General features: G+C 34.4%; 1 protein-coding gene across 14 annotated transcripts in view; it reads right to left on the reverse strand.

Annotated features, from left to right (window-relative positions):
• UTRN (utrophin) overlaps positions 1-12,605 on the reverse strand; it is a 561,026-nt gene that overhangs the window by 255,132 nt on the left and 293,289 nt on the right. For 13 of the 14 annotated variants that reach the window (XM_025295004.3, XM_045161922.1, XM_044924139.2 and 10 more), the window contains one exon: positions 9,960-10,149. In XM_025295004.3, coding sequence (XP_025150789.3) covers positions 9,960-10,149 — 190 coding nt within the window. Of the gene's footprint in view, positions 1-4,138; positions 7,564-9,959; positions 10,150-12,605 lie in introns of those variants that run through there. The other variant, XM_044924148.2, reaches the window with a different exon arrangement.

Consider the following 12,605-nt stretch of genomic DNA (forward strand, 5'->3'; position numbering starts at 1 on the left):
GCATTTTCCTCCCATTAAATATCTCAGCCTTCCAAAATTTTTGAACTATCCAAAATGTGTTTATCATATAACCAAGAAGAGACAGTCTTTTTGTGATCAACTGGAGTTCTGCCTCCAGGCGAGAGACCATGACTCTGACCATTCTTAGAGTTCAAACAATATGTGTACGATTAGATTATGGAAAGAAACTGAGGGAATCTAAGAGATGACTATCAAATGTCTACATCTCAACACTCAAATAAAGACAAAGTAAAGTTCTATCACCCTAGAACACTGGAGGATTTAATTATTCAACAAATGCAAATTTTCCACCTGCAAAAGAGGACATTTAAGGGAATAAAAAGTATTAAATTTAGCTATATGGAGTGTAAATCATTTGAAGATATGCCATTCCACTCTCTATATTCTTTAAAAATGCATAATCAATCTTACCTACCTCTAAATAAAGGGGTCCCCCATATGTAGATGAGAAGTGGTACATAAACTTAATTCATCAGTGAATCTGAAACTCTATTCAGAGATTATGCACCTTGTTTTCTGGCACCATAAGCTTCCACATAGCTCTGTGTTGTCTACACGCAAACACACACACTACATACAATGCAAGACATTTGTAGACATCACCTATCAATCCTGATTTCTGGGTGGCATCTTCCCATCTCTGTTGTTCACAAAGTACTCAGAGGCAGCTGCTCTGGTACCACAGAAGACATGGTTTTTCAGAGAGGACTGAGATCAGTACAGTTCTGAAAATCTGAGTCCTCCAGAAGACTAGGCTAAGAATAGTCAGAGATTCACTGTAAGGATGAATCAGTAGTTACCAAAATGGTGTGCGTATATATCACATAGGAAGAAAAAGGCATCCAACTGGGTTGCAAGAAGAGAACAGTAGAAAGTATACTCTACTAATTTTTTAAATGCTTAAATCATGAGGAATCCAATTTATAACACTAATTTTATCTCTTTCTCATTTTTCTATAATGGTTAATATCTCAATCTACTTTACAAATAGTTGCTTTTACCATGTCCTCAAATATTTCCATAACAAATATTTTATGAAAGTTGGCACTAAGGAAAAGAATGGCACTATAAAACATAAATTTATTCAGCTTCTAGTGCAAAGATTTAGTGATGAAATATCCCCAAGTAATCAGATAATGAAAACAAATAATAGTCCATTTTATGTTTTAATCATTTACATTTACCTTTGCTTTTACTGTACTCTATTAGGAGAAAAAAAATCTTGATAGTCATTAATATTTTAAAGGAACTAAGCAATCAAAACCAAATCTGGAAAAATTAGCATCCAGCATAAGGTGATTTTAGGTCATCAGGGCAATTTCAATGTTGTTAATTATACCTTCAAGTAAGCAGCACTTATTTTTCAGTTTCCCGTCTAAATTTTATGTATAACCAGAAAGAAATATTTTAAGTGCCAAAAATACTAGTGAAAGTGTAAATAGGTTAAGAGAAGGGAAAAAGTATATTTTAACTCCAAGAATTATAAATTCCAAGTGCTTCTTTTCACTCCTCCCTAATCTTCAAAACATACAGAAAAAAAAAAAGAGAGAGAATATTCAACACAAATTTCCAGTTCTGTTCGTACATAAGCTATTTTCTTATAAATAAAAGGTATATAAATATAAGCAAAAAAAGAGACGGTATCAGCAAGGAAAAGGTCCGATGAAAGGCTGAATTTCCACTTAATATGTAAAAACAGAGATCCTAAATAAAAATTTAAAAGAGGGATAAACTAGATTTCAAAACACAAATATGAATTTAAAATAGTCATTTTCTCAACACTATTTCCAATTCATTTCAGTCTGTAAATGTACTTACAATAGACTGCCTCTATATTTTTACGAAGAAACACTGCAACTTAGAGCATTTCCTTTCTAAGAAACTAAATTTAGAGAATGTAGGAGGTAATAAGGAAGCGATAGTCATGATAGCATTTAAAATGTAAGGCGAAAAAAATTTACAGTGTCTTAAAGTAAACAAACACCAAACTTATTTAAACTTTTAAGTATTATACACAGAACACTACTGATAATTAAAATACAATAAAGTACTTTTGGTTGGTATAGATATTTCACTTATGTCAGTATTTCAGATGGCAGTTGTTTATTAATATGCAATTCTGCAACAAAAATTGTTATTTACATTATATGAGCTAATATAGTTCAGTAATTAAGATCAGTTCTCAAAATATAACCAAGCAAATAAAATATATCCATTACTAAGTGATTTATTTCCTAGTAATTTGCCACTTCCTATTTTAGATATCTAGTTCTTCAGCCAAATTTCATATATCACTGACTTACATTGACACCTGCTGGAAAGTACTGGAATTGTTTATTTCTCATTTCATTATGTGGGCAGTTGTTAATTTTACTTTTGAGAAAAAAAAAAAATGTGAAAGATAAACAACTGAGAATAATGCAAATTTTAATTTTTTAAGAGAAAAAAGTAACATTTAATTCTAAACATTTAAATTGTAGTGGTTTCTTTAGGAAATTAAAATCTCAAGAAGTCAGCCCAAAGAGTATTTCAGTTGGGAACTAACTTATCCAAGGACTTTATTAACTTAAGTTGTACTAATTTGGGAAGTAATTATGAAACTAAGCAAACTTCTCCAGTATTTGAACTTCTGCCTTTCATCTTAAGACCATCTTAATACCTTGGTCACATGACTTGAGGAAACTATCTAATTTTGTGAAAGTACACACACAAATAGATGAGAAAAAAGATCCAGTTAATGAAACAGGATGTTTTATATATTCATACTTTCAGATACAATGATAAAATAATGAGTTAGTGAATGAGTCTTTCTTCTCTATTATCAAAACTGCCTATTTATGAACTATATAAACATTTCACCAGGATAAATTTATTACCTGAAGTGAACCAAAACATAAAACATTTGAATAAATAATTTATGAATCTTTACAAGTTCAGTTGTATTGTTTTAATGAACTTCAAATGAAAATGCTTCTATTTCTGCAAAGAATGCCCATCACCATAATCTGTCTGCTGAAACTTTTCAAAAACAATAAAAAGATTCCAGACAGAAATACATTTAATTGGCCAAAATGTAAGAAACAACAATATATGATACAGTTAATAGAATTCTGCTTTCCCCTGTCTAATCCACTGCCATATAATAAGCACGATTTAGGTGCTCAGACATGTCATATTTTATAATGTCAGAAAAATAACATTGTCCTAGAGACAGCTGTTTGAATTATAAATGACTTTGGCTAACAAGGCAACAAGATACATTCTCGGGAATGGTACTAAGAACATGATAGGAAGGAAGAATATTGTACTGCGGTGCTGGATAAATTTCTTCAGCATTCCAATTATAACTCCCCCCTTCCTTTTTCATACCAAATCACTCCAATTTCTGACAAAAGTAATAAGAAAGTATGAACATAGTTTATATAAAACAAAACAATGATCAAAAATACAATAACTAACTTAAAAAATATACAGAAGCTCATTCAGTGGTTTAGGATGACGTAGTATTCGAAATTGCAACTGTCAAACAAGTTGCCTTCTCAAAGTGTACTTAAATCCACCTGTCCAAACAAAATTCAGTTCTTCGTGTTTAACTATAGTATATGAAGATTCAGAATTATGGGGGATATTTTACCATGAGATGTGTTTCTCACGGTAGTTTCTAAAATGTGTTTTAATTTTTTAATTGATAAACAATGAACTATAAAGAGATGAGAAGTTTTTAATGAATCTACTAAAAGATTATTTTAAACTTTTTAAAAATCTACTGACATTTATGAAAAATTAATTGCCCATTTAGTATTAAGACCACAAGTACCTCAGAGGTAACAGGTCTTAATGAATGTAGTTTTTGCTATTATTTTCTCCAAACAGTTCACTAGTCCTTTACAAAAAAACAAGATTTTGTCAATTACAAAATAAAATAGGCACTAAAATAGTACTTGCTCCTGATTCTGAAACAAAATGTAATTAAGCAATTCACTTCAACAGCTTCTACAGTCAGTCACTAAGAAAAGGAATCTTTCCTTGATAAGAACCCTAAAGACTAGATTTTAGAGCCCGAGAAACAGTAGAATTGTCTGACACCAGAGATCCTCATTTTCAATCACTCAGTTACCTTACAGAGCTTCTGATACCGAGGAGAAGAAACTGCCATCCTTTGTAAACGATGTAACAAAACCACAACTTTCTGCAGAGATGTTCTCACCACAGCCATCATTTTAAGTTTACCACACTTCTGCAGACACCTCAGAATTTGCATTATAAATGAAGAGCAATGATCATTTCCTCCCGGTCACTGGACAATGATTTGCCAGTTCTCTGAGCATGCTCGTTTCCAGGAAAGCATTTGAAAAATACAGGGGACTTAGGTGCTAGGCAGAAGGAGGCTGGTATTCCTTCAACTTCTTCTCAATTGAAAAAACATATACAAACGCCACCCAGAAAGCCCCCAGCAGATGCACACAGCCAGGACTTGCTCAGCCCAGCACAGCCAGACAATGAGGCAAGTTGTCAGGCAGCCAAACGCTGCCTGCTGCTGGGAGAGGAGAGCGCTCAGTAGCCAAAAAGGATATTAAGTGAAACATTAAAGCTGCAGATACAAAGCAGATATCCCCAGGGAACAGAGATTCAACACATCACCAAGATGCATGCCTTGTAGCAGGTTTATATTAAGCGATCCAGTGGCATTCACTCTCTCACTTTAAAGAGAGATGCGTTCGCTACCCGACTAAACGCAGCTCTGGCTGTGTTCTATGGGATGAGTGAATAGAGCCCATGACAAATCTCGAGCAGAACAGAAGGGGACCTGACTCTAAGGATATCAGGCCAGACGTTAAGTGTTAATAAATACCCTCCACGCAGGTCTCAGAACAAGACCATCTGAAACAAAACAAAAAATACATGCCGGGGACTTTACCTAAGATACCCTAAAAGCAGAGTCGTCCACAGGCTCTCAGATGCCTGCTTAGCTAAGAGGAAAGCCATCAGAAATTAAAATTCTAATGTCAGGTTAAGACTCCCCTAACTACACAGTAAGGTTAATAAAAAACAAAGTCTGTAATTGACTACTAACACTCAAATTACCACATTTCCCCTTAGTATCTTCATGATCTTGTTTTATTTGCCAAAAAGCTGTGGTTTTTTTTTTTTTCCATAAAGCTGTTTTAATTTTAGAAGACATGATGTACATGTCACATAGACAGAAGAACCCAGTACAGAATTTTGAGGTCTTATGTTTGTGTGTATATATTTCAGATGTATTTTCTAAATACTTCAGCTTTTGAATACCACAGTAAATATCAACTGACGTAAAGTACTGTTAGGTAATAAGCAAAATAACCCAGAATGATTCCATGACCAGGTTAAAGGGCACAGCCAGAAATAGAAGCCAGACGTTTCTCATTATGTCCTGCTCAAATTAATAACCTGGGTAAGTCTGCATTTTCACCTTTCTGCATCATTGTCATGACTCTTTAAAAGAAAGGCAGCATTTAAAAATATTCGTTTCTCATCTTTTACTTTGTCTGCCTTCTTAATTAATCCTTCATTTTAGCATGATTTAAAGCCCTAAAGTGGGTCTTAGAGGGTTGCGTTTATCAAGCAGCGTTTTTTTGAGTTTCTGTTTGTCTATTTTTTCCCGGCAGCTGTATACTGAGAACCTACACTGCCTCCTTCTGGAGAGTCTACCAACATCAAAATTATACAAAGCCCAACTCGAAAGAGGTCATCAAAGAACGAGGTGATTAAAACTAGCAATTTTTTAGGCAAATACATAGAAACAGGAAGTAGATTAGTGATTATTTGAGGGTCAGAGAATTGGCAACAGAGGATTGACAGCCAAGGGGTATGTGGTTTCTTTTTGAGGTGATGAAAATGTTCTAATTTGATTATGATAAAGGCTGCCCAGCTCTGTGAATGCAGTAAAAACAATTCAATTGTACAACTTAAAGGGATGAAATGGAAGGATTGTAGGGTATGTGGAATGTTAATAAAGCTGTTACAAAAAGTGAAGTTGTAATTCCTGTCCCTGAACCAACAGGTGAAGCTTCCACAGTACAGGTAATACTGCCTGAACACCAGAGAGCTGGTAACAGACAAGATCTGAAATGATCTAAACAACCAAAGTCTACGCCTATGGAAAAGAGGATACAAATTAGGCTGAAAGAGAACACAGGAGACAAAAACAGAATTATCTCAAAGCACATATTATTAGAGAGTAAAAACAGCAACCCCAGAAAGGCAACAGGGCAACAGAATTTTACTCAGGAAAGAATCAAAGCATGTTAATTAATTGGTACTGATAAAATTTAAAGCTTATATTTTGAAATATAATTAAGGAGATGATAATAATATCTTAGAATACAGGCAGGAAAATTAAAGAGTAAATGCATTTGAATTAATAGACAAACTGGGAAATCAATAATAGACTTTCATTCAAAGGCAAAAAAAAAGTTTGTGCATCTTTGGTCAAGTTCTCTCATTTGAATACAGACCCGCAGTGACAACTGTGTGCCAGGCATCTCCTCCTGAACATTCCTCAGATGCCTCATTTCCACACAGTCCAAATGGAACTTACCATCATACTCTGCACTAACTTGCACTGCTTCCCTGACTTTTTCTTTTCCTGTCATCCCCAATCTCAGATTTTGACACCACCTATCAGTCTTCTCTGTCAATAACCCTTCTCCCACCCTTAGTCTATTCATACTATCAAGTCATTAGGTCTCTTCACCCATGCTGCCTCATTTCTAGTCATTTTCATCCCTGACCAGATGGCTGGAGTATCCTGTTTGGCTGTCAGTCTTGCCCAATTCAAACACATTCTCCATAAAGTCATCAGTTAGATTCCTACAAAATAAAGTCCCACTGTATCACTCTCTTGCTTAACATTCTTTAAAGACTTCTCTTCATTGCCACCAGGTTAAAATACGAAATACTTGGCAAGTCATACAAGACTCTCTATGATCTGGACCACTCAGCTCTCCAAGAGCTTTTGTCTCCAAAAAGACCAGGTTTTCTCTTGCCAACAGTTCTCTGCTGAGGAGAAAAACCTAACCGCCATGCAGCAGGGCAATGAAACATAAATTCATAAATCCAAGTGATCATTTAATTCTTATCAGAAGTGGTATGTATCATGGCATACTCCCAGAAATTAATCTTCATCTTCCCATGTGCTTCCAAACTACGCTTTATCAAAAGTTACCCAAATTCACCTTAAACCAAATACAGAATAAATTTCTTCACCTTCATGAAATATGCCCATGGCCCTGCATCCCACTTTGTTAAGACACAAAGCAAGTACAACTAGAGAATGTGTCATGTAAGCAGTTCTACATAGAGCCCTGGTACACAGAGCACATGCTTGCTGAGGTCCTTATTCCATCGTTCTGTGCACACATGTCCTCCACCACCATCACCACACCAACAGAACATGTGTTTTGTAATTCCAAGTGCTTTTCCTCATTCTTTTTCTTCAACAATCTTTCCATTTCCAAATAAGTTTTCATTTTTAACTGCCTGTTCACTCACACAAAAGGAGAGTCATTAAAACAAAAATCCAAAGGAAAATTAAAATTCTATTGCATCAAAAATACTAATCAAATGGTGAGTGAGTGAGTGAAGTCACTCAGTCGTGTCTGACTCTTTGCGACCCTGTGGACTGTAGCCCACCAGGCTCTTCCGTCCATCAGATTCTCCAGGCAAGAATACTGGAGTGGGTTGCCATTTCCTTCTCCAAGAAAACAGTACTAAGTCTAAAACTCATCTACCTATAAGGTACGCAAAGCAAAAAGCAAAGCCATCGATTTTCTTTTTTTAATAAAGTGAAGAGAATGTTTTAAAATTAAGAGCATTTAACAAAGAAGCAAGGGAGTGAAAACTCATGCAAACTACCATAATGTGAAACATCCAAACCATAAATAAATGAATGTGCTTATCTTTAGGTAGAGAGATGTTAATAAGCTTTTAATAAATGCCCTCTTTATTATTTCTTATGAGACAAAATAGATTATTTTAGTGACATTAAATTAGTTGCAAGAAGCATTTACCATTCATGTTATAATGTATAACAGTAACCTCTTTAGTCAGTAACCTCTTTTTCCTGATGCTGGTTGCCACAAGACAAGTAGTCCTGTGTTAGTTATTTTTATTCAGAAAGATTTTAAACATCTCTATTTATATGTATTTTTTCCACAGTTTGAATAATTCATTAAATATTGAGAAGAGTTTTGGGCTATGTAAAAATATATCCCAGGATAAAATGTATTTAAAGACATTATTAAACTCCAAAATAGGTCTGTGTTTTACTGGTGCTCATCATCAAGGTTCACTTCAAGCCTCCTTTGTTCATTGTCTAAAAGTGTTACCTTCTCAAATGCACAACCTGCATATGTTTGAGTTTAACATCATTATATAAATTGAGTATCTGTGAGCATTATTGGGTCAGACTTATCATGAAATCATAAAAAATAATATATTCTAGCATATAGCCACATTCAGAGCTCTCCATAACCCTCTAAACATGAGATGATAGCTAAATATCTTATCAATTAACATGTATAGTGACCTCATAGGACTCCAGAGGGTAAGACAAAACACACACAAAAAGAACAGATTTATCTTCAATATTTGCCTGCTCATTCTCATTATCAAGACCCAAGGGTATTATGTAATGAATCAATGAATAAAATATAAGAAGTAATGTAAGTAAACAGATTTTTGTTGAATTAATCTTGAGAATTCAACCATCAAACATTCTAATAGTCAATATGCATGGGAATAAGTTATTAATAAGTCTATTCCAAAAGGGTCTTTTTAAAAAGTTTATAACTTTTTAATGATAATAATTTCAAACAGAGAAAATTTGTAAGAATTAGAATTGTTCCAAGAAAGTTTCTGGACCCTTTATCCAGACCCAAATATCTGTTAATATTCTGATGTTTTGAGGGAAAAGATTTTCTAAGAAAGAATTCAAAAAAGGTCATCACACTGTATTTCATAATGATGATGTTTTAAGGCCCAAGGGCAGCAGTCAGTATTTACTTAGAATTTCCACACAGAGTTCTGCATAGGCAACAGTACGGAATAACATGATCTCCGCCCTTGAAGAACCACATGATCAACTAGGAGAGGAGGAGACAGGCATCCGATGACAATGGATCATGAGTTCACAAGCATCAGAAATAATACCTGTCAAAATGTTGTGAAAATGACATGGCATAAAGAAGTAATCAGATGTAAAATTCTGGTAAACAAGGAGACTTCTCCAATGAAGTTGGTTTAAGACCGAATTCTAAGTGAGAAGGCCTGTGATTGGCAAGAATAGGTCATTCTGCACAAAGAAAATAGGAAATTCAAGGGCACTGAAGAGTTGCACTTGGGGAGGAAAAAAGATTCAGACATGCTTCATAAGATTCCTCAAAACTTCTTTTAAAGGAAAGATTTTGTATTATCATATTTCATGTGGAAGAAAATTTGAACCTTGTAGTTATCAAGCTAAAGACATAAAAGCAATACCTTCAAGCCTAATATTCTTAGTTGTAAACCAAGCCACAGGGCCTTTGCAGCTTTTATATTAAGTATAATAAATGAAAAAAGAAACAACTTCATATTAAAAGGAAATACCCTGATAAATCAGGTTTCAATAAGGCTAACTGTAATAGGGCTTAAGATGACAGAAAATGGAATAGTTGTGAGCCTGTAAGTCTAAATAAATAATTATCACTTCCATAAAACAAGGTGTTTTTTTTTCCTTAATGATCAACTAAGAGTATTTTATAGACCTCACTTCTGGAAACCAATTATTCACAGAGGAGTATGGATTTCATAACTGAATAAGGTGATAGCCTCACCTTTAAACTGTAATAAATTTTGCATGTAGATGGATCAAAAGAGGATGGCAAAAAATTAAAATAGAAGGCAGTTTCCCATGCACTTGCCTGCATCTGCTGTGTGAGTTCTCTGGCCAGGACAGTGTCCTGAAGAGCATTCTCCCGCTGAGAGGCATCCGCAAGCACATTAACTGTGGTTTCTGCTTCTTGTATCCACTTTAGGAAGTTCTCCAGATCCTTGCGAGAGCTTTGCACTGTCCTTAGCTCAGCCTCCAAGGCACTCTGTCTATCAGCAATGCTGCAAGTAACAAAATAACAGGCACATCTCCATTACTTACAGTGTGACAGGCCACAGCAAGCACACCCTAAAGAAAAATTAACACACAGCCTCCAAGCAACCTTTACTTAAGTACCTAATGTAACTAGGAGATCTGTTTCTATGTGTGTCTTGAATAATCCTTAATAGTAATGTAAATTTTGAGAGGAAGGACTGGGTGAGATATAAATATTAACAAAATCATATCCATATCATAAAATAATCATCACATTTTACAACTCATAATTGTACATTAAGTTAGTCCCCATACATTTTATTCTTCCCTGGTGGTAAAGAATCCACCTGCAATGAGAGAGACCTGAGTTTGATACCTGGGTTGGGAAGAGCCACTGGAGAAGGGAAGGGCTACCCATTTCAGTATTCTGGTCTGGAGAATTCTATGGACTGTATAGTCCATGAGGTCACAAAGAGTCGGACACGACTGAGTGACTTCCACCAACACTCAAAAGGTAATATCAATAAATATTCATACATGTGACTAAATGAATTCCAGAAAGAAGTAACATCTGAATAAATGGTTAAGATACAATCAAATTATTTAAAGGACTTACTTTATACATTTTAAACACTTCAGATCAATGCAAACTGGTTCTTTAAGCTGACATAATAATATTCATAAGACATCAGACAATCAAGTTTGTATAAAGCATTCATTAAATCTACACCAAAAATTAAAGCATATATCTTGAAGTTGCATGATGTAAGAGATACACACACCTGTAAACCCAATCTGTAAAACTTCATGTATCTCAAAGCTCCATAAAAAGAAAACAACTTAATTTACTAATGGACACCAACAAGTTCACTTCTAAGTATTTAAACTCAAGAGAACTGAAAATATATATCCACACAAAAACTTGTACACAAATGCACCATTACTTATTTAGAAGAGTCAAATAAAAGAATTGACCCAAACATCCATCAATTGAGAGAGGATGTACTAAACAAAATGTAGTATATTCATCCATGAAATATTATTGCATCATAAAAGGAATGATATACTGATACATGCTCAATATGGATGGACCTTGAAAGCATTCTGCCAAGTGAAAAAAACAGATGTAAAAGGCCATATATTTTGTGATTTCATGTATATGAAATTTTTAAGAGGACCAAATCCATAGAAGGAGAAAGTATATTAGTTGTTGAGTAGGACTGGAAGGTAAAAGAAAACGGGGATTGACTTGCTAATGGTTGTGGGTTTCTTTGGGGAGTGATTAAATGTTCTGAAATTTAGAGTGTTGTGATGAAGCACAACAGGGAAAAGATACTAAAAGCCACTTGGTTGTACACTTTAAAAGGGTGAATTTCATAAACTATCATAAACTATACCACAATTTAAAAATCAGCACATGTAATAAGATCTTATGTACATGTTTTTTCCAACTGTCCATCCACTCATTCATCCATTCATCATCATCCATCCATCTGTATATACAAATAGAGGGAGAAAGGTCTGGAACACTAACTTAACATTAAAATAGTTCCAGGTGCTGGATTCTAGTGTGGTTTATTTTCTATTAGAACTTTTCTGCATTCTTTGAATTTACAATAAACAAGCATCTTTCTTGCATATCAATAAATGCATTCATTTAAAAAATGGATGAAAATTTTAAATAGACATAGATGATAAATGGATAGCAAAAAAAAAAAAAAAATCACATGAAAAGATGCTCAGCATCATTAATCATCAGAAAAATGTAAACTCAAACCACAATGAGCTATCACTACATATTAGAATGGCTTTAAGAAAATGACCAAACCAACTGCTGGTAACATTACAAAGTGTAATGACTGCAACTCTCACAGTTGATGGCAGGTGTATAAAATGGTACAGCCATCCTGAAAAAGTCTGGCAGTACCATGCACTTAAAGATACAAGCTAGGAATCCTATTCCCAAGTATTTACCCAAGAGAAATAAAAACACATGTCCACACAAAATTTAAATGCAAATGTTCATAGCAGCTTTATTCATAATGGTCTAAAGCTGATAATAACTCAAATATCATCAACCCATAAATAGATAAATTGGGGCATATGCATAAATGGAATACTACTGAGCAGTAAAAATATAAATGCTAATGAAGGATGCAACAACATGGGTGGAACCTCAAATGCATTTTGCTAAATGGAAGAAGCCAGACATAAAAGCTACATACTGTGATCCCATTTACATAACATTCTGGAATGTCATCAACCTCATCTCAACACTTACTTTTGAAAAATCTCCAACAGTGTTTGGCTGCCTACAGAACAAATTGAAATTGCTTTCCTGGAACTCAATAATAATCCTCCATAACCTATCACTAATTTACTTTTCCAGCTTTACCTAGTACTTCATTCCAATGATTCAAATAAAAGTGGGAGATTCCTTTTCCTCTAGAATATTTTTAATACCATGTCCACATAAAAATTT

The sequence above is a fragment of the Bubalus bubalis genome, chromosome 10 (assembly GCF_019923935.1).
Source record: "Bubalus bubalis isolate 160015118507 breed Murrah chromosome 10, NDDB_SH_1, whole genome shotgun sequence".
Taxonomy (NCBI): domain Eukaryota; kingdom Metazoa; phylum Chordata; class Mammalia; order Artiodactyla; family Bovidae; genus Bubalus; species Bubalus bubalis.